The sequence below is a fragment of the Neophocaena asiaeorientalis genome, unplaced genomic scaffold (assembly GCF_003031525.2).
Source record: "Neophocaena asiaeorientalis asiaeorientalis breed wild unplaced genomic scaffold, Neophocaena_asiaeorientalis_V1.1 scaffold37, whole genome shotgun sequence".
In the NCBI taxonomy this organism is placed as follows: domain Eukaryota; kingdom Metazoa; phylum Chordata; class Mammalia; order Artiodactyla; family Phocoenidae; genus Neophocaena; species Neophocaena asiaeorientalis.
Window position 1 is genome coordinate 1,912,406 of NW_020174269.1, and position 27,064 is coordinate 1,939,469.

General features: G+C 35.5%; 1 protein-coding gene across 7 annotated transcripts in view; it reads left to right on the forward strand.

The window, feature by feature from the left end:
- The window catches only part of FAM151B (family with sequence similarity 151 member B), a 41,373-nt gene that overhangs the window by 2,783 nt on the left and 11,526 nt on the right, over positions 1–27,064 (forward strand). For 5 of the 7 annotated variants that reach the window (XR_003004620.1, XM_024755685.1, XM_024755686.1 and 2 more), the window contains 4 exons: positions 6,526–6,651; positions 12,343–12,508; positions 16,906–17,123; positions 19,232–19,367. Coding sequence is in view for 6 of the 7 variants with exons in the window: in XM_024755685.1 (XP_024611453.1) it covers positions 6,526–6,651; positions 12,343–12,508; positions 16,906–17,123; positions 19,232–19,367 (646 nt within the window). In the remaining variant the exon portion in view is untranslated. Of the gene's footprint in view, positions 1–6,525; positions 6,652–12,342; positions 12,509–16,905; positions 17,124–19,231; positions 19,368–26,923; positions 26,946–27,064 lie in introns of all 7 variants that reach the window. The other 2 variants (XM_024755689.1, XM_024755690.1) reach the window with 1 other exon arrangement.

Sequence of the window (27,064 nt, forward strand, 5' to 3'; positions counted from 1 at the left end):
CCCGTGAGCCATGGTCGCTAAGCCTGCGCGTCCGGAACCTGTGCTCCGCAACGGGAGAGGCCACAACAGTGAGAGGCCTGCGTACCGCAAAAAAAAAAAAAAAAAAGTGTTTGTACCATTTTGTATTCCCACCCACAATGAATGAGAATTCCTGTTGCTCCACATCCTCACCAGCATTTGATATATCAGTGTTCCGGATTTGGGCCATTTTAATAGGTGTGTAGTTATACCCTGTTGTTTTAATGTGTGTTTTTCTGATGGCATGGATATGGAGCACCTTTTCATATACTTGCCATCCGTCTATCTTCTTTGGTAAGGTGTCTGTTAAGGTCTTTGGTCCATTTTTTAATGGGGTTGTTTTCTTATTGTTGAGTTTTAAGAGTTCTTTATATATTTAGGATAATAGTCCTTTATCATATGTGTCTTTTGCAAATATTTTCTCCCAGTCTGTGGCTTGTCTTTTCATTCTCTTGATGTTACCTTTTGCAGAGCAGAAGTTTTTCATTTTAATGAAGTCCAGCTTATCCATTATTTCTTTCATGGATGGTGCCTTTGGTGTGTATCTAAAAGGTCATTGCTGTGACGTGACCGTAGATACAAAAATCTACGAAGGTCATGTAGATTTTCTCCTATATTATCTTCTAGGAGTTTTATCGTTTTGTATTTTACACTTAGGTCTATGATACATATTGAGTTAATTTTTGTGAAAGTATGACGTCTGTGTCTAGATTCCTTTTCTGCATGTGAACGTCCAGTTGTTCCAGCACCATTTGTTGAAAAAGCTGTCTTTGTTCCACTGTATTGCCTTTGTTCCTTCATCAAAGATCAGTTAACTCTATTTATGTGGATCTATTTTGGGACTCTGTTCTGTTCCATTGATCTATTCTTTCACCAAAACCACACTATCTTAATTACTGTAGCTTTATAGTAAGTTTTGATGTTGGATAGAGTCATCACTTCATCCTTCTTCAATATTATCTCGACTATTCTGGGTTTTTTGCCCTCCACATACACTTTAGAATCAGTTAGTCGATATCCACAAAATAACTTGGTGGGATTTTGATTGGGATTGCTTGAATCTATAGATCAAGTTGGGAAGAACTAACATCTTGACAATATTGAGTCTTCCTATCCATGAACATGGACTATCTCTCCATTTATTTAGTTCTTTGATCTCATTCATCAGAGTAGTTGTCCTCATGTTGATCTTGTACATATTTTGTTAGGTTTATACCTAAGTATTTTGGTTTTGTGGGTTTAATGTAAATGGTATTGTATTTTCATTTCAAATTTCACGTTCATTGCTGGTAAATAGGAAAGCAGTTGACTCTTGTGTATTAAACTTGAATCCTTCAACCTTGCTATAATCACTTGTTAATTCCAGGAGTTTTTGTGTTGATTCTTTTGGATTATCTGCATAAACAACCATATCTTTGTGAACAAAGGAGTTCATTTCTTCTTCCCAGTATGTACACCTTTTATTTCTTTTTGTTGTCTTAGTGCATTAGCTGGTACTTCCAGTATAATGTTGAAAAGGAGTGGCGAGGAGGGAGGAGTATTACTTTTTGAGATCTTGGTTGAAATGAAAGGAATGTGACATTTACCTGACCCATAATTTCAGCAGATGAAATGAGGAATAGTTTGAGCAGTTCTATTCCTCTTTGGCAATTGGGTGAGGATGAGGATAGGAGATGTAGACAAAGTGATGTGGCCAAGCATTAGTCCAGCTTTTTTTTATGCAGCCTTTAGTAGCTGCTAATTAGTGTGTCTCTGTTGTTTGACCCCAGAATTAGAGGTTTTTTTTCTTTCACTTTTTAAAAATTGAAGTATAGTTGATTACGGTGTTGTGCCAATCTTTGCTGCATGGCGAAGTGACTCATTTATACACATATATACATTCTTTTTTTATATTCTTTTCCATCATGGTTTATCCCAGGAGATTGCATATAGTTCCCTGTGCTATGCAGTAGGACCTTGTTGTTTATCCATTCTAAATGTAATAGTTTGCATCTACCAACTCCAAACTCCCAGTCCACCCGTCTCCCTCCCCGCTTCCCCCTTGGCAACCACAAGTCTGATCTCTATGTCTGAGTCTGTTTCTGTTTTGTAGATAGGTTCATTTGTGCCATATTTTAGATTCCATGTATAAATGATGTCATATGGTATTTGTCTTTCTCTTTCTGACTTACTTCATTTAGTGTGGTAATCTCTAGTTGCATCCATGTTGCTGCAAATGGCATTATTTCATTCTTTTTTTAAAAAATAAATTTATTTATTTTTAATTTATTTTAAATTTTATTTTATTTTTGGCTGTGTTGGTCTTTGCTGCTGCACACAGGCTTTCTCTAGTTGCGACCAGCAGGGGCCACTCTTTGTTGCAGTTCACGGGCTTCTCAGTGCAGTGGGTTCTCCTGCGGTGGAGCATGGGCTCCAGGTGCATGGGCTTCAGTAGTTGTGGTACAAAGGCCCAGTAGTTGTGGCTCACAGGCTCTAGAGCACAGGCTCAGTAGTTGTGGCACACGGGCTTAGTTGCTCCACGGCATGTGGGATCTTCCCGTACCAGGGCTCGAACCCATGTCCCGTGCATTGGCAGGCAGATTCTTAACCACTGCGCCACCAGGGAAGCCCTATTTCATTCTTTTTTTATGGCTGAGTAGTATTCCATTGTATACACGTACCACATCTTTATCCATTCCTCTGTCAATGGACATTTAGGTTGTTTCCATGTCTTGGCTATTGTGAATAGTGCTGCTATGAACATAGGTGTGCATGTATCTTTTTGAGTTATAGTTTTGTCTGGGTATATGCCCAGGAGTGGGATTGCTGGATCATGTAGTAATTCTGTTCTTAGTTTTCTGAGGAACCTCCATACTGCTGTACCAACTTATATTCCCACCAACAGTGTAAGAGGGTTCCCTTTTCTCTATACCCTCTCCAGCACTTGTTATCTGTAGACTTTTAATGATGGCCATTCTGACTGGTGTGAGGTGGTACCTCATTGTAGTTTTGATTTGCATTTCTCTAATAATTAGTAACGTTGAGCATCTTTTCATGTAAGTACTGGCAATCTGTATGTCTTCTTTGGAGAAATGTCTATTAACATCTTCTGCCCATTTTTTGATTGGGTTGTTCATTTTGTTGTTGTTGAGTTGTATGAGCTTTTTGTATATTTTGGATGTTAAGCCCTTGTCAGTTGCATCATTTGCAAATATTTTCTCCCATTCCGTGGGTTGTCTTTTCACTTTTTTGTTATGGTTTCCTTTGCTGTGCAAAACAGTTAGAGGGGTTTTAAGCCAGGCAGTTCTACTCCAGAAGGTTACAGTATCTTTTACATAAACGTAAGTAGTCACATCAGACAGTTTTGGTAATACATTCTTTTTTCAGTTTAAATTTTTTCCTGATTGTAAACATAATACGTGCTCATTATAGAACATTTATACAGTAAAGTATATTGAAATAGGAAAACAATACATAGTGCCCATATTCAGAGGTACCATTAGTTAACTTCTTGGTATATTTTCTGACAATCCTGACTTTTAAGAAAATATAGGGAATTCCCTGGTGGTCCAGTGATTAGGACTCTGCACTTCCCCTGCAGGAAGCCTGGGTTTGATCCCTGGTGGGGGGACTAAGATCCCATAAGCCGTGTGACATGGCCAAAAAAAAAAACCCATATAGTTAAGATTGTAGTATACATGCTACCATATACTGTCTTCTCATTTTTGTTCTTCTCCCACTTTGTTTTTAAACATACAAACTAGTTTTTTAGAGCATTAGTTTTTAGTGGCTTAGAACAACACAAATTTATTATCTTATAATTCAGGCGGCCCGAAGTCTGAAATGGGTCTAGCTAAAAATCAGTGTCAGCATGGCTGCATTCCTTCTAGAGGCTCTAGGGGAGAATCAGTGTCCTTGCCTTTTACTATCCTCTAGAGACTGCTTGAATTCCTTGGCTCATGGTCTCATCCTCCATTTTCAAAGCCAGCAGTTGCTGGTCAAGTCTTTCTCACATTGCATCACACCGACACTGACTCTCCTGCCTTCCCTTTCACTTACAGGGATCTTATAAGATGCTTAATGTGATTAAATTAGGCTCACCTGGATAATCCAAGATCAGCGTCAACTGATTAGCAACTTTAATTGCACATGTAACTTTATTTCACCCTTGCTGTGTAACAACATATTCACAGTTCACAGATTAGGATATAGACATTGTTGTGGGGGGAGGGATCATTATTCTTTCTACTGCAGTACCTATACATATTGTTCTCCACCTTGCTTTTTTCTCGCTTAACATATCTTTGAGATTATACTATATTACACATATGGATCTGCCTCATTCTTACTAATGGCTGCATTGTGTTCCATTGCATGGATATACCATAATTTATTTAGTGAATTCATCGTTTCTGAATATTTAGGTTATTTTCACTCTTTTGCTGTTACAAACAATGCTGCAATAAATATCCTTATATCAAATGTGTCATTTCCTACATATTACAAACATATCTGTCAATGGGATAAGTTTATGAAAGTGGAATTTCTGGGTCAAAGGGAGGATGTATTTTTCTTTTTCTTTACTTTTTTTTTAACTTTTTAAAAATCTTTATCGAGATATAATTTGTATACCATACAATTCACTCATTTCAGGCATAGAATTCATTGGTTTTTAGTATATTCAGAGCTGTGTAACCATCACCACAATCAATTTCAGAGCAATTTCATCACCATAGAAAGATGTAAAAATTAGGGGAGGTCACATATAGGAACTCTCTACTTTTTGCTCAGTTTTTTCTATAAACCTGAAATTGCTCCCACTAAAAGTCTTAATTTTTTAAAATTACAAGTAATTTTGCCTTTCTCCTGGCCCTATTTTCAGAATAACAGTTTACTTAAAATAGTGATAATACCCTAGATTATAGGTAATTAGAGTCTGAAATTCTGTGTATATGAAAAGATATATACAGTTGTGGCTAAGTGTAAGGTACAGTTTCACCCATTAACCGGGCAAGGAGAACTTTTTGCTTCAAATGTTTTTAATTTCTGGAATCATGGTATTTTATTATTAATCTGCAAGTTACCCTTATAAAAATTTTGAATCCAGTGTGTTTAGTTGGAAGGTGTCAAGGATACATCTAGCATGCGCTATTAACTAACATTTAGTTTTTTTATGGTAACATGCATGATTACCATTTCTGTGAGATTTTTGGCATATCTCAAAAACTTCATGTTTAACAGCCACATCACGTACATATTTTATCATGAGGATATACTGTGATTTACTTTTTCCCATTGTTGGACATTTCTGTTTTAGCCAGTAGTTACTGTACCTTTTTAAGATGCCTAAGTTAAACATGTAAAAAATGATGGCCATGTATTTTCATCTGAGTCTGAAAGGTCTGTGACTCTCTTGCCTATGCTAAAAAGGGGCATGTGTTTTGTATAGGAGACTGCTTGGATAGTGGATGCTACAGCTAACTGTTTAGTTTCTTTATTCTGTAGCCCAATATGCAGAGTGGTTACTGAGTTCCATGCATGTTACTTAGAAGTTATTTTCATATGCCCCTCCATTCTCTTATCAAATTTTACTTTCTCTCAATGTCTTATCATCAGTTTATGATGGCCATTTTTAGGTTTTTAAGTGTTGTTAGGTGAAATTAATAAACAAATAATTAAACGGAAGATATAATCTCATGCATAGGGAGTTTGCAGCCATTTGGTAGCCACTTAAATGTTTAAACCAGTGAACAAGAATTGGCGAGGTAAGATTATAGATACCTCTTTCACAGTTTTTCAGTCTTTTATCCTTCTTATATTGCGATATGGCATAATATGGAGTAGAACTGATTCAAGTATTTTAGTCTTGGTTAACTCACACATTTTAATGCCTAATTAAGAAAAAAATCTGGTCTGCCAAAAACTAGTCGATAGTTATGGGAATTACATATATTTGTACATGCTAGATAAATCTATAAATACTAACTCAGAATTTACTTAGTCACTCATGTAAGTGTTGTTGACATTTATAATTTGAAGGTAAATATGCTTAAATGTGTAATTTAAGATTCTAAATGGTTAATATAAATATAGAATGGAGCCTCAGGTGGAGAAGACAATTAAGTTCTACAAAATTTAGAAGTTTTTTTTAACATAGAATTGGCTTTATATACATTTTACTTATTTATGGGGCCAGGATTGGAGAAGATACCATGTGAAAATTCCTGCTTTAAAATATCTGCTTCTTACCAGTTTTTTTTTTCTTCCTACATATTTCCTCACAGTTCTGAGGTTCAGACTATCCTATATGTTTACTAGTTATTACTTACATCATAAATAGCCTATTTATATATAAATATATATTTTTATACTTGCCACATCTTAATACTTGTTCTTAATTTTTTAAAATCTTATATTTTCCCAGTTTTATTACTGTATTTTTCTCTATCAATATATGCTGTGCCCTTTTTTTATTAAAAAAATTTACCCTATAAAAACTTCTTTTTAATATAAATGCTGTTATTTTAGGATCTTGGAGTGAAAACATACTGGAATATTTTCTCAGAAATAACCAGATCACAACAGAAGATGGCGCCCAGATCATCTGGTATCATGGGGCTAACCACAAGGTGCAAGTGAATGAGGCACTGAGAAGTAAGTCATTAGTTACTTGTATTTACATTAGATTATAGATGAAGTCAGCTCTTTTAAAAAAAAATATCTGGTCATATCTGCAGGTGCCAGAGACTTAGATGATTCAAGTGTAAATTCTTGGCTAACATAAACATTTTTGTAAAAGGTCTCATTTTATTTACAAAATGAACAAGTTTCCATAGTGGAAGAATTTTCTCATTTTCCAGAAGTGATTTAACATAAACATTTTGTAAAAGATCTCATTTTATTTACAAAATGAATAAGTTTCCATAATGGAAGAATTTTCTCATTGTCCAGAAGTGATTTACCGTTTCTATGCCTTATTTAAAACTCTCACATGTTATTACATTTGCTTATATATTGTAGTGATTTAGGTAAAATTTTTAAGATCAGGTTGTATGTCGTACATACATATTTTTGTGTCTTTCACAGTGTACTAAGGAGAAGCTCAATAAATAGTTGTTGAATGAAGTCATTGAATACTAATTTATAATGCCTTGGGCAATATTTATGCCTAGGCTAGAAACCAAGCCTTTTGGTTTACTAGCTCCATCTGTAATCAGATGATTACTATAGCAGTTTAGTTAGCCTTTTGCTATGAAGTACCCCTGTTGGCTGCAGCGGCTTAGGAGAATGAAAGCATATCACCAGAGGGGTAGGGCACAGCTTGAAGTGCCCTGTTCCAACAGGAAGAATTCCTTGTAACCTTGTGTTTTATTGTAAAAATTTACACATTTTTTGCATCTTAGTTATGTATCTGGGTAATGTATCTAAATATGTATTTCTTTTATTGTAAAGATACTCTTTTAAATTGCTTTTCTTTGTTCCTCAAAGGGAAGAACCTTGTCTTCTAATATCCCTAATACCTAAAACAGTGCCTACCACATAGTAACCAAACAGTGATTATTAAATAAATAAATTTTAGCAAAAGCAATGCTTCAGGAAGATGTTGATTAGTGGCTGCCTGGAGCTGATAGGAATAGGGACTAGAGAGTAAATGCTAATGGGTACAGCGTTTCTTTCTGGGGTGACAAAATTTTTCTGGAATTAGCTGGTGGTGGTGATGGTTGCAGAACTTTCTGAATATTCTGCAAACCATTGAATGGTACACTTTATTTTATTTATTTGTTTGCATTGGGTCTTAATTGCTGCACATGAGCTTTCTCTAGTTGCAGACTTTCTCATTATGGTGGCTTCTCTTGTTGCGGATCACGGGCTCTAGGCACGTGGGCTTCAGTAGTTGTGGCTCACGGGCTCTAGAGCACAGGCTCAGTAGTTGTGGCACACGGGCATAGTTGCTTCGTGGCATGTGGGGTCTTCTCGGACCAGAGCTCGAACCCGTGTCCGCTGCATTGGCAGGCGGATTCTTAACCACTGTGCCACCAGGGAAGCCCTGAATGGTACACTTTAAAAGGACGATGCTATAGTATGTGAATTATATATCAATTTTTTTAAATGGAAAAAAGATAGGAATAATACAGCTGTTATGTACAGACAATATGGTTGCGTATATAGTAAATCAAAAAGATTCTACAGATAAATGATTATAATTCATAGGTTAATTTAGACAATCTGTCTTTTTTGACAGTATAAAATCAAAGCAAAATAAATTTTATTTCTATATAACAACTAAAAATTTGGAAAAAATCTTAAAAATTTACAATTTGTAATAGTAAATGCAGAAGCCTCATCCCTAGAAATAATTTAATTAACTATGGATCATTTACTTTTAGTCAAGTTTTAAAAATGACTTATGGAAGTCATTTCCAATTGCTGGAAGTCTGGTGTTGATCTGGGAATTTTTTATAGTTTACTTAGTTTTCAGATAATATCCTCTTTACCTTCTCTTAGGCAACAAGAGCCCCAAGTTTTATAGTTTGGGGGATGTTTTTCATCCAGTCCCTTTTCTCAGCTCTGGCTAGTCTTGCAATTTCTTTCTAGTCCAAAGGAAAGAAAGCAGATTCCTGGAGACATGTATTTTATTGGTTTATCTTATTTCTCCCAGAATACTTAAATTTAGTACAACTATTATTAATGAAGCTGTTTCTATTTTGATTAACATGTGATACTGGATTTTCAACAATGTCTATGTTTTAAAAAAACAAAGTACAGGAGGAACAATGTAAGAGTGTCATTTGGTGTTGCATTGTCAACACATCCGACCTCAGAATAGTCAAAATTGTTTAAAAAAGTTATTACATATAATGTAATTTTTTTTGTTATAACATTTATGCATGTAGATTTTTAAAAATATATATATTAAAAGAAATGCTGGTTAAAAAATTGAAATCATCAAGTCTTTGAGAATAAAAAATGTAGTTTTTAAAAAGCTTTGTAACATATTTAGGAAAAGTGTGACTATAGTCATCAACTAAATGTATTAAAAAATATAATAAATTGCTGCATTAGAGCATGTAAACAGTATAGGCAAGATAGATAAGTTTAACTTCATTTCTATAAACATATTTCTTTGAGTTTTGTTTTGAGTGTGAGTAGCAACTATTTGGGATTTTCTTGTGCAGAAAATCAGAAAAAACAAAGCTGTTTTCTACTGTCTGGCTCTTGTCACAAGCTGCGGCTCCTGTGGTTGGAGTGATAATCTTGATGGGCAGACTTCCTCATCTGGCTCTCCCTGAGTTGGGAAATATGGTGACCAGGCAGTCTCCCAAAGTAGAAGCATTCCATGACCTTCAAAAGGCTTCTACCCAAGGACCAGGGGTGGGAGAATAGGGAGAGAGGCTGGACAGCTCACAAACATGTCTCCAGGCCAGGCCTCCCTCTCTTCTGTATTAGTCTATCCAACTGCTTATTTGGTGTTTTCATTTAGAGAGTTCTCATGCATCACAGATTTAAATTATTCAAAATGAAATTCTTAATTATGTCTACTAACCTGTACTTCCTATGATCTTTGCTATCTCAGTAAATGGCACCATAATCCACATAGATTCTTTTGTTTGTTTGTTTGTTTGTTTGTTTTTGGCCACACCACGCATCTTGTGGGATCTTAGTTCCTTGGCCAGGGCCCACGGCAGTGAAAGTGCCAAGTCTTAACCACTGGAATGCCAGGGAATTCCCCGTATATTCTTAAGCCAGAAATCTGGAAATCATCTATTCTTTGTTTTCTTTATTTCTTGCATCTGCTCTATTATTCAGACATTATAATTCTGTTCCAAAATATATTTTGAATTAGTCCACATCTGTCCATCTCTGTTGTCATCATCCTAGTTCAAGCCACCATGATCTCTTCCCCCTACTGCTTAGCTTCCATTCTTATTCTTAAAAGAGACCTTCAGGAACATAATTTACATGGGACCTGAGACTCCTTGTCACTGCCATTTAGTGATTTCTTTTTCTATTCATGGGAAATGAATGGAGTTAATAAATAGAGACACTGACTATTACTGTTAAGGAATTCCAAGGCCTATATGCTCCTTTACAACTGCATTGATAGAGAAGATGGAATGCCTACATATATTGTGCTAAGTACCACTTTATTGAGAAGTCATGTTTGCTTAATTTTTATGAAATTAGACAGAAGCTTGACCTATTGCATCTAAATATAACTCTGTTTAACTTTTTTTGAGAAACTGCAAGCTTTTCTGAAGCAGCTGCACCTTCTTACAGTCCCACCAACAGACTGGATGAGGTTTCTAATCTCCCCATGTCCTTGTCAACACTTGTTATTGTCTTTTTCATTATAGTCTTCCTAGTACTTGTGAATTGGTATCTCATTGTAGTTTAGATTTGCATTTCCCTGAAGGTTAATGATGTTGAGCATCTCTTCATACGCTTATTGGAAAATGGCTTATATATGCAGCTGGGTAGCTTTTTCAGCCTATTTCCTGCCTATAGAAATTTGAGAGTTCGTAGGCTTCTTTTCGTTTTGAACTGTCTCTCTCTTTTTTTCTTTTTTCAGGTCCGAGTGGATACAGCTCTATTAAAAATGTACTAGTCTTTCTATATATCAAATTATAAACCATCCCTTTAATCAAAAACCTTATTGCTGGATCTCTTTGGGGTAGGCCTCTCTCTACTTGGTCTGCTAGTTAGGGTGCTATGGGATAACACCCTTAAGATTCTATAATGTTCTTTTGTCTAGCTATGTGGGTACCCAAGGCATCATCTTTCTGAAGTCTTAATAAAGGGTCTTGTAGCTGTATCCTTGGTTTGGTCTTGATCCCGAGGCCGTGGTTTACTAACGGCATCCTGGATTTGACTTTTGACCTGAGGCTTTCTCCTACTTTGAGAATCTCCTGCCAGCTGGAAAGAATGGTTTTATTTTCTAACTCAGCACAAGTCGTGAGTTGGAAATTTTTCCTCTCTATGCTGCTTAAAATGTAAATAGTTAATTATTTAACTCAGCTCTTTCTTCCCATTCTTTATCATAGGAGCTAAAAGAAACCCCGTTGGCATTTTCAACATTCTGCCTGGAAACCTCCTTAGCCAAATCCACAAATTGACTAGGCACCCTCTCTATCTTCCACCAGTTGCGACAAGTGCCAACGTTATCAAAAGTTTCACCACTACGTGAAAAGAATTTCCTCACTGCTCTTCTAACTTGCTTTAACAGTGCCTTTCTAGAATCTGCTGGATCCCAAAACCAGTGTCACAGGTTTCAGGTTTTTGTTATGGCAGGGCCCCACTTCCAGGTAGATATTTCTGTTTGTTTTCTGTTGCTGTGTAATAAACTACCCCCAAAACTTTGTGGCTTAAAATGACAGTGATTTATCATTTTTCATGATTTTGTGGGTCAGCTAGTGGTTCTTCTGTTCCATGTGGTATAGATTGGGAGCACTCATGTTGCTGCATTTGGCTGGGAGCTCAGCTGGGCCTAGAAATTCTAAAATGGCCTCACTCACATGTCAGAGACCTTCATGCTGTCTGTCGGGCAGGAGGTCTTAGTTTTCTTCCATGAGGCTTCTCTCTCTCCATGTGGTTTCTGAGTCTTCAGTAGTCTTACCTGAACTTTTTTACATGGTAGCTGGCTTTCAAGAGGATGAAAGCAGAAGCTGCCAGGCCTTTTAAGGGCTTGACTTAGAACTGAGAGTTTTACTTCCACTACCTTCCACTGGTCAAAGCAAGTCACAAAACCAGCCCAGACTCAAGGGGAGGAGAAAGAGATGAGGAGAGAGGCATGTACATATGGGAGGAATTGTTGTCAGCCATCTTTGGAGTTAGTCTATCAGAGCCTGCTAAGCACAGTCACACTAAGTGACTGGTGAAGCTCTTTACCCATTCCAGGGATGTGTGCTTTTCCATAGTAGCCAAGCTTTAGGTCAAGGAACTGAATCTCTAACATACAATTTCAATCATAAACAATAAACATCTGTAGTTTCTAATTTGAGGAGTGAGAAGATAAAAGTACTATTTTTGTTCTCAGAAGAGTCAACAAATACTTATTAAGCCTCCCTTTGTATTCTCACTTTGCCATATACTGAGAAGAAATTAAATATTAGGACAACAGCTTGAGTGTGACCTAGGCAAAGGTATTGCACTCCTCACTGCCTGTTTGCTCACGTGTAACAAATAAGTGCAACATGTAAGGCTTGACATAGTACCTGGCACTTAGTCTTTACTCAGGAAATTTTATTTTCTTTCCTTCCTTTTATCTTCCTCAAAAGGATACTGAATATGCCGTCTCCTACAGTCTCTATTTTATTAGCATTAATGTAAGTTATTTTATCTGGACAGGTACTGCTCATATGATAGAGGCTGATGTCATTTTTCCAAGTGCTGGATCAGAACATGGCCAACCAATCATGGCTCATCCTCCTGAAACAAACAGTGATAATACTTTACAGGAATGGCTGGCTGAAGTTATAAAAAGCAATAAAGGCATCAAACTGGATTTTAAGAGGTATTTGTACAAACATGTTCAGTCTCCTAGTTGTTATAGAATAACAATATGGAAAAAAAATCAATAACTTCATATATCTGTGCTTGACTAAATAACTTTATACTTCATCTAAACTGAAAATGGAATTGCAAACTAATATGTTTCAGGAATGGACCAAAGACACACTGAGGTGTTTGCTAAAATTGTTTCTTGGGAACCCTTTAAGGCTAAAATTAAGTTAATTTTTATATAAGAAGTTATCCTAAGTGACCATTGTAATAGTAGAATGGTAAATTTAGAATACCACTTTCATTAAAAAGTAGTTCGAGAGAGAGATTTGGCAGTTGTTGGGGTAGTTAATGCGTTTCCTACTTGATTTGTGTTATTATATTTGTGGAAGGGGAATTATCTAGAATTCTTTAATAACTGAAGAGTTTCTTAAAAATAATATTTTGGAAACACTGATAATGAAGAGAGCAAGATTAGGTGCTGTTTCCTTCCCTGTGGCTATCACGGAAAATTTTACTTCTGTGGTATTGGCAGTATAAAAATTATAGGGAAAGCCAGGAATTTATTGTGACACCATAAAAGCTCACCATAAGGCCCATGAAGGCAACTGCTATGAAAATCTAGGATGTGTGGTAATCCTGCCTTATCTTTGCACAATATTTTAAAATTGAATTATCTCAAGAAATTAATAAGGATTTGGAGCTCTTACTCACAGGGTTTTTAAGATTACTCATCAGTTGTTGGGGGCCTGAGTGTACCAGTCAACCTCTTTACACTGTTGGTGAATGAAAGCTGTTTCAAGATGTTAAAGCTTTTAGAGGGGTGAATGGTCCAACTCCATTTTCTTGACAAAGAAACTTAGTCCTAGAGAGGTTAAGTGACAATAGCTAAGCTTGAGAGCTGAGCTAGGACCAGATCCCAGGTTTCCTGGAGCCAGTCCAGTGTTCTCTGTACTGTGAAATAAAGCATTTAATCATTAGTGCTTGGTGAGCTGAATTTTAGAGCTCCTTGCCTTTTCATGTGCTCAGTTTTTTTTTTTTTTTTTTTGATGTTTACTATTGCCCGTAGACTTGCTCTCTGTCATATATTCTTATTTTTTAAATTTATTTATTTTATTTATTTTTGGCTGTGTTGGGCCTTTGTTGCTGCACACATACTTTGTCTAGCTGTGGCGAGCAGGGGCCACTCTTCCCTGCAGTGCATGGCCCTCTCATTGTGGTGGCTTCTCTTGTTGCGGAGCATTGGCTCTAGGTACACGGGCTTCAGTAGTTGCAGCATGTGGGCTCAATAGTTGTGGTGCATGGGCTTAGTTGCTCCACGGCATGTGGGATCTTCCCGGACCAGGGCTCAAACCCATGTCCCCTGCATTGGCAGATGGATTCCCAACCACTGTGCCACCAGTGAAGCCCCTGTGATATATTCTTTGGCTCCTCACCAGTCAGACCAGCTCCTTCATTCCTAAATGCTAGCAGCTACCACTGAAAGGCTGTGCCATTAAAAAAAGAGTTTTGGTCATAACATATTTGAAGGGGAATGAATTTAACTAACAATTATATAAGCACTTACTGTGTGTCAGACACTGTTCTAAGAGCATTACATGTGTAAATTCATTTAGTCTTCATAACAATCCTAAGAAGTAGGTTATTCCTATTCTCATTTTCCAGATGAAGGAACAGAGGCAGAGAAGGGTAAGTAGCCTGCTTGTGGTCATGTAATCGGTAGGAGAGCTGCCAGCCTGGCTGAAGAGTTCACATTCTGAACCGGAACTCTGCACTACGTCTGTAAGAGTAGCTGAATGACCTAATAGTCAAATTTTAATAGTTCTTGTTTTGTGCCTCTGAGTTATTTTGTTTGTATACACGCAATAACTAAGTAATATACGATGATTTAAAATTTTTATCTGGAATTTTACCTTAGAATGTAATTTTAAATGGTTTATTATCATTTTAAGTATGATTTTTATTTTGTTAGCCCCAATTTCTAAACAAAGTTAATAGGAAAATAGGTACTGAGAAGTTTGACTTACCAAGTAACTTTTTAGAAAAAAAATCTATTCTATAAGATCTAAGTTTATATCTTCCCTGGAATTTCCTAAATAAGTACTACCAAAAAGAAATTTTAGGTAGTATACTGATCAGGACCCTCCTCTTCAAATGATCATTTTGGCAGACCTTTTGTCATTTCTTTATGGGAAACTTAATACTAATACATGTAAGGATTGAGAATGATATCCACGGATATTTTAAATTAGAATTACATGGAATTTATAGATTAGTTGGGAACAAAGTGTAATTTTGCAATATTTATAATATTGAGTCTTCCAGGCTAGGAACATAGTATGTTATTCTTCGTAGTAAACATTGTATCTTGCTCTTGGGCAAAGTTCATCCTCAGTCTTTTTTTTTTTTCCAAAAATGTTATGGCTTTTCCTCCACATTTACTCTTCCAGAGGAATTTTATTAATTATTTTGTAAAGCTCCAGAAAATTAAAACTACAACAAAAAGTTGTTTTCTTCTTAGTAAAGTTTTGTGGTTTTCTTAATATAGGTTTTGTTTTTCTTATTTAAGTTTCTGGTAAGGGAAAATGACATTACTATAGTCTATATTAGTGATAATTAAAATATTTACATATAAAACAGAATATGTACATTAAATTCTTATTTCATTATGTTCTGTGTCTTAGCTCTGTATGTCTAACTGTGCAGTGTTTTGCATGTAGTAGACACTTAATACATGCTGGTGGAATTTCAGTTTGGGAGAGAATATGCTGAGACTAGATATTATCAGATGGCGAACCATTGTTAAACAGCCTGATGTCAGCTTACTAAATTGAGAAAGCATAAGCTTCCTCCTAAACGTAAACTGGAAATTAGTGTTTAACCCAACCTCCACAGACACCAGATTTCTTAAGAAATAAGAATCCTTTCTGGAAAAGGAGAGGAGACATGCGTGGATTAGTTCAAGGTTACCTCCCACTCCACCCATGAAGAGCAGAGCCCCACGGGGACTTGGCTGCTGCTGTGGGACTTGGAGACAAGCAAGCTTTAGAGTAATAGATACAAGTTGCTTGCTACTAAAAATGGGGGAATTTTGTAGGAAGTACAGCTGGCCAGATCTCAGAATTGTGGTTTTTAACATGGCATTGATACCATTCAAGGTAGAAAGCATTTGAGACAGAGAAATGACAGCATCTAAATTAGAGTCTGTACGGTCTAGCATTAGAGTTTATCAGTCCACTAAAATCTAGGGCCTCCATTTCAGGGGCATAAGAGTGAGAAAAAAGCAGTTTATTACATGGGAGCAGAGTGAAAGAGAGGCTGGTTTCCTCTGGTTTTGGTGAACAGTATCCTTGCTCACTAATAAATATGACCCTATAAATAATGAAGTTATTAAAATAATGAAGCTCTTAAAATAGGAGGCCCAAAAGGAGTGAGGTGAAGAGTGGTAGAAGCATAGGCAGAAGGACTCCAATCCATTAAGAAGAAAAATGGAAAGGTGAGAAGAGGTGCTGAATGTTCTCGCTTCCAGTATCCATCTCCCAGATTCTTAGCCTCCCATCGCTGTATTCACTAAAAGCTAATTTTCTTAGAAATGAACATAGGCCTTAAAGGTTCAGAAGACATTCAGAATTATAAGTAGCGTAGCTTTCCAATAAAGTTTATGTGTGTATTTTTAATCAGTAAAAATTATGTAGGCTGATTAAAATCTTATTGTTTCAAGATATATGTGTCCGTTAAAAAAGATGTAGGGAAGTAAAAAGACTGAAGCTGCTTTTTAGTTTAAAAGTAACTAAAATATAGTTGTCTCTTGTTTCCAAGAAAGGTGTTTACAATAAAGGAAAAAATGAAGTTTATAAAAGCTTTAAGGAAATGTTATAATTTTACACTTGGCAATCATTTTTAGAAATGTGTTTATGTGTCCAGACTCACACAAGTATGCATGAAGGAAAAGAAGCCCTTTTCTCCAAGGTCATGAGCCGGTATTAGAGACATGGGGCCTGAGTGCACTTTGGGTATTTTCATAAACTTGAATTTGCAGGTTATGAGTGTATTTAATTTTTAAATCTTATTTATACATTCTCTGATGAGTGAATGTTTGTGTCTTTTCATAAATTGTTTTTATACGGAGTGATCCTAATACAGAGTTTTGAAACCTCTGTCTACATGTAGTGTCATTATTCATATATTTATAGACCCTTTTAGGTACCTTCATGAATAGTAAGTATAAATCAACATTTTAAGATATGGCACATGTTAGCTTTCCCCTCTAGTGCTATCTGCTCTGTGATTTTGTTTAATTCAGGCATTATGGTATTATACTTTTATTATGAATTTGACAATATTAAAACCAGCAGTCTAAAAGAACTTTTACTTTAGGAATATATCTCATTGACAACAAATTGTTTTTAGTCTGGCAGCTGTAGAACCATCCATGATGCTCTTGGAAAATGTGAAGAGGCATCTGAAGCGTCCAGTGTGGATTAATGCTGATATTCTTCCTGGTCCAAATGGAAATAGCAGAGTAGTGGATGCAAAACCTTTTATAGACACTGTGACATCCTTCTTTCCAGATGTGACATTTTCCCTAGGTTGGACAACAGGATGGCATCCTGAGAAAGTCAATGAAGGTGATAATTTTCTAAATGTATTCCTTTTTGGTCAAATTAAAATATACTCAAATATAAAAATAATACCTTTAATACAAAGCCAAAAACACATTCTGCAAAATCTAAGAGCCTAATGGAGAGAAAGGTCTGGTCCTAGAGATGTGTGTATGACTCTTCCTTCTGTTATTTCAGATAGATACTCATTCATTGGTGACATTCTGTCACCAAGCTTTCATGGAAAATGTTTATTTGCAAGGTCTAGAATAACCAAAGCTGCCTCTTTACATACACAAACGAATCCTGAATTGGTCTCTTTGAACTTGTATTCTGTACTCTTTTCTTCTTTCCTTTTACTTTGGAGCAAACTCCCTATGTCAGATGAAAGATAGAGAAGTGGTAATTAAAACTTTTCAAGTAATGTGAGGCCAGAAGTCGGTGGGTGTACAGTTGAACAGCACAAATTCTGTTCCCCAGACATTAGAAGGAGCTCCAAATGTAGGCTGCTGGAACCTTGGTGCCCTTAAGCTCTCTTTGGCTAGACAGGGGGTATGTGAGGCCATGAGACTCTCCTCTAGGCTGGATTTCTTCTTTCCCTTTATGTACTCTTACAGATGGACCTGATATTCAGCTTCTTTCTCCTGGCTGAAACTTATTATGCTATTTGGATTCATCTTTCTATTTATTCATACATTCCTAGGTAGTGATTTTCCAGTAAACAGCAATTAAGCAAACAGATGCTCTGGGACACCTGAACACATGGTAAAAATAATTAACCAAGAAGTTATTTAGAGCCAGTGGTGATGTTAGCCTTTATCTTGTGTTCAGGGCATTCTTTTTACTTATTTGCTACTATTGTTTTTAGATGTAAAGTTTTAAAATCTAACATGAGATTAGAGTAACTGCTATCTGGTGAGTAGTGACATTTAGGTTATAACCCCCTGGACCAACAACTGATATGATTGAGAAAAAAATAATATGCTTTAAATTTGTTCTATTTTAATTTTCTAATCATTTTAATTTTTATTAGTTTCAGTAAAGAATATAGCATATAATTCAGAGTGTTTAAAGAAGGTAAACTAGAAACAATTTAATAGCCTCCATACTGATTCTAATCTTTTAGTCACGGTTTAGTCTAACTCTGGCTTTAATCTCAGGCTTGAGCCAAGTTAAACCATATCTGGGTCTTTTGTTTGTGTTGAATGTTTCCAGGCTGCTTTTCCCCCACTGGCCTCTGGTCATTACCAACATGTGTTTTATCCTGCCTTACTTCTTCTGCTACAAAATTTAGAAAAGAGAGTTTATAAGTTTTTAAGTAATGTAAGTATAGCTTCTGTTAGCAACCCCTTTTTCTAATTAAAAAGGTATAATTTTCCAGATTTTAAAGGAAAGCAGACCTTGCCCTTCTTTCATGAGGCATTTAGCTGCTAAACTAATGTATTCACATAGGCTTTTTGTAAATTGTTCCTTTACTGACCAGTACTTTTTATAACCTATGGATAGTTTTGATAGAGTGTAGGGGCTATTTTTAAAATATAGATTTTTTTCTGAAGCTGTTTATAAACAGGCAGATATGTTTCCCACAATGTCTAAACATGATTTAAAACATAAAACACATATATAAAAGTCAATTTTAACACTATTTCTATTTTAGATAAAATGTGTAAGTAATTTGGACTAGACCCCCACCCCCCAAAAAAATTGAAGTTAATTATTACTTAAACAGCTAGTAAATACTCTTTCTTTCTCTCGGAAAAGAAAACTTAACAACAAGCAGAAGATATAAGTTTATCGAGAATATTAATGATGCAGAGCCTTAGAATCTTTAAAGTAAATATAATGTCAGAATTTTCTTTTTTGTACTTGAGAGATTAATAAATTCCTTTCTAATGTTTTAATTTTTTGTTTATTGCTCTAGGTCACTTGTGACATTACTTAGATTTAATTTTTTATCTACATTTTCCACTCAAAATTTTTTCTTGCATTAAGTGGTATTTTAATTTCTCTGAATCCAAATGGAAATGTTTATGAATTACCTATGAATTTACCTATTCATATGTAATTGAGTTTTTTACTTAATTGACTTGTAGGACTTTGGTTAGAAAAGTTAAATATCTTTCTTTTCATTTCAGGTTACAGTTGGATCATGGTGAAAGAGATGGAATATATATGTAATGAACTAAATCAGCTTGTAACATTTCCTGTCAGAGCAGCATTAGTCAGGCAGTCTTGTTCTCAGTTACTTTGGCTGTTAAAGCAATCAAACAGGTACGTGTAAGTTTTACAATATAGTGTGTGCATGTGAGTGTGTGTGAGAGACAGAAAGAAGATGAAAACTGATTATGTAAAGACAACGTGTGTGAGAGAAAGAGACAGAGAATGAACACTGATTCTGTAAGTGCTCGAACTTCCTCACTGGAATGACGATCCTTGATGAACCTCAACATCATGTCTTTCACCTCTGTTCCTCACAAAAGCTTTTGCACATAGTAGGTGCCCAGTAAATGTTTGTCATTTTCTTCATTATGTTATACATTCACAAAAAGTTATAAGTGGGTAAAATAATTTCCCTTTGAATTCTGTCATAATTCCAGAAGTCTTTCCCATATAAAATTTTTATTTATTTATTATTATTATTTATTATTTTTTTTTTTTGGCCACGCGGCTTGTGGGATCTTAGTTCCCTGACCAGGAATTGAACCTGGACCCTCGGCAGTGAAAGCACCAAGCCCTTACCACTGGACCTCCAGGGAATTCCCAAAATTTTATTATTTTAATATGTAATAAAAATTGGTTGGACCATATATTAAATATTATAAAGCTACAGATATTGAAATAGTTTTGATACTGTCTTTTCAGTAGACTAGTCAATAGAACAGCAGGGAATGTCCAGAAATAAACCCAACTCTATCATGGAACTTAGAACAGGAAAAATCTGGTATTTCAGATCATTGGAGCAAAAGTTCAATAACTTGTGTTGGGACAACAGGCCAACATTGCAGGAAGAACAAAGTTAACATCTTTCCTTAATCCTTCCTCCAAAATAAATTCCAGATGAATTAAAGACTTGAGCAACAAACATTAAATGCATAAAAAAACCACAAGTGATGATTTTTTTTTTATATAGTTTCAGAATGGAGAAGACCCTTCTTAGTAAGGCACAAAACCCAGAAGCTATAGAAAGAAAGTTTGATACATTTGAATACATAAAAATAGGTTCTGGTAAAACCATCCTCAACACATATGTCAAATAGTTGTAAAGAATTCTAACAAATAAAGAATGATCACAAAGCATCCAGAAAAAGACCCTGTTTGATAATTCATTATATTGTAGAGAGTAAGGAAGCATATACTCAAACATTAAAGAAGTATCCACATTCCTGTGGGTATTGAGTTTTTACTAAATGCTTTTTTTCAGTTTCTATGAAAATAAATATTTTCTCCCTTTATCTATTAATAAAATAAATTTTATTAATATCTTATATATTGAACCATCCACACATTTACAGAATAAACCCCACTTGGTTAGAATTTATCATTCTTTTAATGTACTGCTGAATTTTATTGCTAATATTTTAGTTAGGATTTCAGCATTTGAAAGTGAGATTGGTCTGTAGTTTTTTTTTCTTTCTCAGTTTTAGGTATCAATATCATGAATATTTCATTAAAAAACTAGGGACCTTTCTTTCTTTTTACATTTTCAGGGATGTTAAAAGTAACATTCAAATGAGGCCTGTACCTGAGTTTTCATAAACTCAACACTGAAACCATTTAAACCTGGTGCTTTGGGGAAAGCTTAACGTATACAGTCTTTTCTATTTCTTACATGGTAAATGGTCGATTTTCTGTATGGTAGCCAATTTTGATATATTGTATTTTCCTAAAAAATTGTTTATCTCACCCAAGTTTTAAGATTTATTTACACACAGATGATTAAAATAGTTTTCTTTTGGTTTCTTCTGTGTCTCTAAAATAATTTCCTTATTTTGTTTATCTGAGTTTTCTCCTTTGTGTCTTGATTAAACTAGAAAATGATTTATTTCTCTTTTTTTTGAAAATGAACTCTTGGATTATGTATTTTTCTGGTTTATGATTTACTAATTTCTGCTTTTTATCTTTTAAAATTCTTTTCGTGTAGTTTCTTCTAATTTCTTGAGTTAGATGCTTCTTTTCATTTTTAATATTTATTAATATATTTATATTTATTAACATAAATATTTAAGACTATACTTTTTTCTCTGACCACTGCTGTAGCTGTATCTTATTGTATCTTATGTGTAGGTTTTCATCACTGTTAATTTATAAATATTCTGCAATTGTGGTTTTGTTCTCCTTTGTCTCAAAAGTTGTTTTTAAGAGAAAATTTTTTAGGCACTGAGATAGTAGAATTATTTTATTTTGGATTGGTTAATAGTTTTCTAGGTTTATTGTATAGTAATCAGATAATGTCTATATTATTTCTACTTCATAGACTTTATTAAGGTTTTATTAATGGTTTGATATATGGATATTTGTATGAGTTCATGTATTTTATGAGGATATAGTTTGGCTGTTATAACAGAAACCTAAATTAACAATAGCTTAAACTTAAGTTTGTTTCTGTCTCACATAACTGGAAAAGCATAAATAGGCCAGGGCAGATTTGATGCCTTCACAGTGTTGGGGACCCAAAATCCTTCTGTCTTGGTACTTGTTTTCCTTAGGATATTGACCTCATCTATATGGTCAGATTGATTACTGCCATGTCTGAGTTTCAGTTGGTAGGATGGAGGGAAAAAGAGGCTCAGGGCCTGTGTCTGTTCTTCAAGGGCACTGGACACACTCATTGACTTTAACTTAGTCGTATGCCTATACCTAGCTGCAGGGGAAGCTGGGACATGTAGCTATTATTCTGTACAGTCTTTTGCCTAGTTAGAATTCAGGGGATTGCTATAAGACAGAAAGGAGACTGGATATTAGAATAAACCTACTGTGACAGGTTAATAACATACATTATTAGTTACGTTATTTAAGTCTTTCATGCCTTACTCTTTGCTTTTAAAAATATTTTTAATGTAATTCTTTGAATAAGTAATATAATCACAAGGTTTAAAAACCAATGAACAGAGTTATACTGTGAAAAGCCTTTCTCCCGTTCACCCAGTCCTGCCCAGCCTCACTAAGCACAGTTGTCAGTTTCTTGTTCAACCACATTAGTAGTTTCTTTATGCATATAAAAGTGAATACAAGTATAGATTCTTATTTTCCCCTCCTTTTTAAAACAAAAGGTATCATATTATATACCTTGCTTCTGTTCTGTTCTTTGCTTTTTTTTTTTTAACTTACCAATACATCTTGGAGCTTTTTTCAAAGTTCCTCCTTTTCTAGGTGCATTGTATTTATGTATGTACTATAATTTATCTAACCAGCCTCCCTATTGATGAACATAAAGGATGTTTTTAATCTTTGATATTACAAACAATGCTATAATGAATAACCTTATGAATGTGCCATTTTGCATGTGTGCAAATATTTGGCATCTTTAATTTTTTGGCTACTTGCTCTCTTATGGACTAAGAGAGTTAAAGTCTCCAACTATTAAAGTGTTTTTGTCTGCTTCCTCTTCTGCCTTTATAATTTTTGCTTATTAAATGCTCATGATATGTTATTTGGGGCATATTCATATAGGTTTTATTATCTTCATGAAGAATTATACCTTATTATTAAAAGTTCTCCTTCTTGGTCTTGTTTAATGATATTTTTTACCTAAATTCACATTGTCTTTTTGTTTGGCTTGAATAACTTTGCTTTATCTTTTCTTTGAAAAATAAATTTATAAAGTTTTATTTTTCATTGACTGTTTTAAGGCTGATTTATTGTCATTAAAAAAATAATTTTAAACATACAGAAAAGTTGCATAAAACTACTTCATCTCCTTTACCCAGATTCCCAAATTGTTTAACCATTCTCTCTCCCTCCATCCCTCTCTCTCCCCCCACCTCTCTTTCTCTCTTTTTTTCTATGTTTTTTTTTCTATCATGATGCCTCATATCCTTAAGTACTGCAGTGTACACTTCCCCACACAAAGATGCACTCCTGTATTACTAGTATGCAACCTTCCAACCAGGAAATCAGCATTGAGGCAACACTGCCATGCAGTCTGCAGACCCCATTCAAATTTATATGCCATTTCAGCAATCCTTCTTATTTTCTTGTGGTCCAAGAAACTCTCCAGGAACATGCATTACATTTAGTTTGCATAAGTCTCCTTCAAAATAGTTAGTTCCTCAGTTTTTCCCTTCCTCTCGTACACATGACAGTCTTCAAGACTACAGGCCTTTTATTATGAAAAATGTCCACAGTCTCGGTCAGTTCAATATTTCCTCATGACAGACCTCAGGTCTTGCATTCTTGGCAAGCTCATCACGTACTTGTCCCAGTTCTCAAATCAGTCACTTCTTCAAGGATCTCTGCTTGATTATAGCAGCAGGTGGTATTTAGAAAGCAAAATCTGGGATTTTAGTATAATCATTGCTCCTAGGGTGTCAGTGCTTCCAGGACCTCTTAATGGACAGAGCTGGAAAATATATGTGTATGTATATGTGTAGTTATGGTCTGTGTATGTATATATGTATGTATATAAAAACACACCTATATAGACTTACATACATAAACATTTCTCTCTGTGTGTGTGTGTGTGTGTGTGTGTGTGTTTAACCAACCCATGAGTTCATACTGATATTTCCAATTTCAACCCAACCCCTGAGGGTTCTTTCTAGCCTTCTTTCTTTCCATGTTGTTAAATTCCTTATCAGATGCCTAGATACCTAGCTCTCATTAATCTAATCTAACAGTCTTTCTTTTAAAAAGAAGAGTTTAACTTATTTACATTTATTTATAACACAGATATGTCTGGTCTTCTTTCTGTCATTTAAAAGAAAAATTAACATATTTGCTATTTCTGTAGCTTGAAAAAGCATTTCACTGTAGCTATTTTCTTTCTTTTGTATTTTTAATTCTGAATATTTGGTAAGTTAGTTTTTTTTTCCTATTGGTTATTTCTTACTGCTACTTTATAAAATATGCTTAATTTACTTCTTTACAAGTGCCCGTTAACTTCCATGAGCAATAATAGAATTTGTGTATTTCTTCACCCCCCTCTCACCTAATTTGAGTTGACTGTACTCTCTTAATGTCCAACTTTGTACTTCATATTGAATGCTAGATTGGCTGGCTGTAAAATTCTTGGCTCACAATGCCTTTTGAATTTTGAGGGCATTGCCCTTCTCCTTTCTTTTTTTTTAAATATAAATTTATTTATTTTTTTGGCTACATTGGGTCTTCGTGGCTGTGCGCGGGCTTTCTCTAGTTGCAGCGAGCGGGGGCTACTCTTTGTTGCGGTGCTTGGGCTTCTCATTGCGGTGGTTTCTCTTGTTGTGAAGCACGGGCTCTAGGTGTGCAGGTTTCAGTAGTTGTGGCACGCAGGCTCAGTAGTTGTGGCACACGAGCTCAGTAGTTGTGGCTCGTGGGCTCTAGAGTGCAGACTCAGTAGTTGTGGCGCACTGGCTTAGTTGCTCCACAGCATGTGGGATCTTCCCAGACCAGGGTTCAAACCCATGTCCCCTGCATTGGAAGGTGGATTCTTAACCACTGCACCACCAAGGAAGCCCTGCTCTTCTGCTTTCTTTTTATTTATTTATTTATTTTATTTATTTATTTTTGGCTGCATTAGGTCTTCGTCGCTGTGTGCAGGCTTTCTCTAGTTGTGGCGAGTGGGGGCTACTGTTCATTGCGGTGCACGGGCTTCTCATTGCGGTGGCTTGTCTTGTTGCAGAGCATGGGCTCTAGGCAGCAGGCTTCAGTAGTTGTGGCACGTGGGCTCAGTAGTTGTGGCTCGCAGGCTCTAGAGCTCAGGCTCAGTAGTTGTGGCGCACGGGCTTAGTTGCTCCATGGCATGTGGGATCTTCCCGGACTAGGGCTTGAACCCGTGTCCCCTGAATTGGCAGGCAGATTCTTAACCACTGCGCCACTAGGGAAGCCCCTCTTCTGCTTTCTAATGTGAGTATTGATGTGGCAAAGTGTGAAGCCAGCCTGATTATTTGTTTGCCCTTATAAGCGACTTGATTTTGGAGAGGGGAAATGGGGGAAACTGAATGTAGAAAGGGCTCTTTATCTTTGAGGCCTAGTAATTTTACTAGAATATGTCTCAGTATGGACCATTCTATACCAGTTTTTTCAGCAATATGGCGTTTTTTTCAATATATAGATTTAAATGCTCTTCTTTTCTGTAATACTTCTCTGAATTGTATTTTTAAATACTTGTTCTGTTGCCTTTGTACCACTATGTTTTCTCTTTCAGAAACTCCAGTTATGAATATGTAGATCTCCTTTGCCTGTCTTTGGTATCTATTGTTTTCTCTTTAGTCTTTCTTTCCTTTTTATTTGTTTGCATTTTATTTTACTGTATTTTATAATTTGTCTTCTCTGACCCTTACAATATTTTCAACAATGTCTGTTCTCTCTAGTCTAGTATACCTTCAGATTTCACCATATTTCTGTAATAGTATTAATTTTCCACTTCTTTCTTAAGATCTGCCAATTAATATTTTATCATCTCTTTTCTGTTGTCTTGAAACTTCTTCCATGAATTTGTATATCTGCTTTGTGCTCTTCAAAAAGGCAACTGCATCATTTAAAAAATGTGTGGGTTATGGCTTTCGTCTGTTTTGTGGCTTTCTTTTTTTTAAGTAGTTTTATATCTGTTTCAGCTATCTGATAGTTTTTTTCTAATGATGAGGTTTTTATTTCTCCATCTGCCATGTGTTTTTTCTTATATTTTCTTGTATATATTCTTTGTATAAAATCTCTGCCAAATTTATTTTGATTATCTGCTTTAAAGAAAGTGAGGTGTTTTTTAGACCAGCTACTTGCCTAAAGTTCATAGTGGAGAGGGATCAGGACTATGCTCTTTATGACCCAGAGAGTCTTACGTGTGACTTGTTTAGCCTTTAACTTCTCCCCAGTCAATGGAGATAAGCAGTTGTGGTGTCTCTAGGTAAGATCTTTCACGTGTCCCTTAAATTTAAACTTTTGGGTTTTCACAGGAACAGTCTGATTCCTACAACTATGGCTTTCCTGTTCTATTTCTTTGTCTCCACTGCTTTTTGAGACCAAATCTAATCCAGGAAAGCTCCCACTCGTAGTTCAAGGACACCATTCCCACTGTGCAAAGTGTTTCCGTGGGATATGCCTCTCATCCAGAAGAGTCTCTTATAGGCCTTCTCTGTAATCTGCATACATGAGCAAACTCTCTCCACCTCCTTAACATGTGGCCTTAATTTCTCTTGCTGTTAGAAACCTTCTCACCTGTTTTGTAATTTGCACTTTCAGCTCTCATTGAAGATGGGGTTTCTATTTTCATTCTTTTGTTCTTTTTGTTACTTTAAGGTGATTCTAGGAGAAAAAGGAGGCAGTGCTGACTTTAGGCTGCCATGTTCAAATAGGATGATCCTGTCATCCCATTTCTTTCATTACTTACTGCCTCAGTTTCCTCACCTTCCACTTCTGTGTAGTCAGTTACTCTCCTGAAATTTCTCATTTGAAGATCATGCTTTGTTCAAGCCAAATTCTTAACCTCTGCAACATTTGAGTACTGCTGGTCTCCCTTTTCAGTTTGAAACTCCCTTGTCCTTTGGCTCCATGGCATTGCACTAAGTGGATTCTTCTACTTCTCTGTCTAGTTTGTTGTTGTTGTTGTTTTTGGGGGGGTGTCCTGTTTTTGTTATTGTTGATTTGTTTTGGAACTCTGCCTAATTTTGGGTTTCTCTTAACTTCATCTCTTTCAGAGTCTTTTATTAAATATGAAAGGTAAGCAACAAAGCTTTTTAAAAAAATTTTATTGAAGTATAGTTGATTTACAATGTGTTCATTTCTACTGTACAGCAAAGTGATTAATTTATACATATATATATATATACATACATACA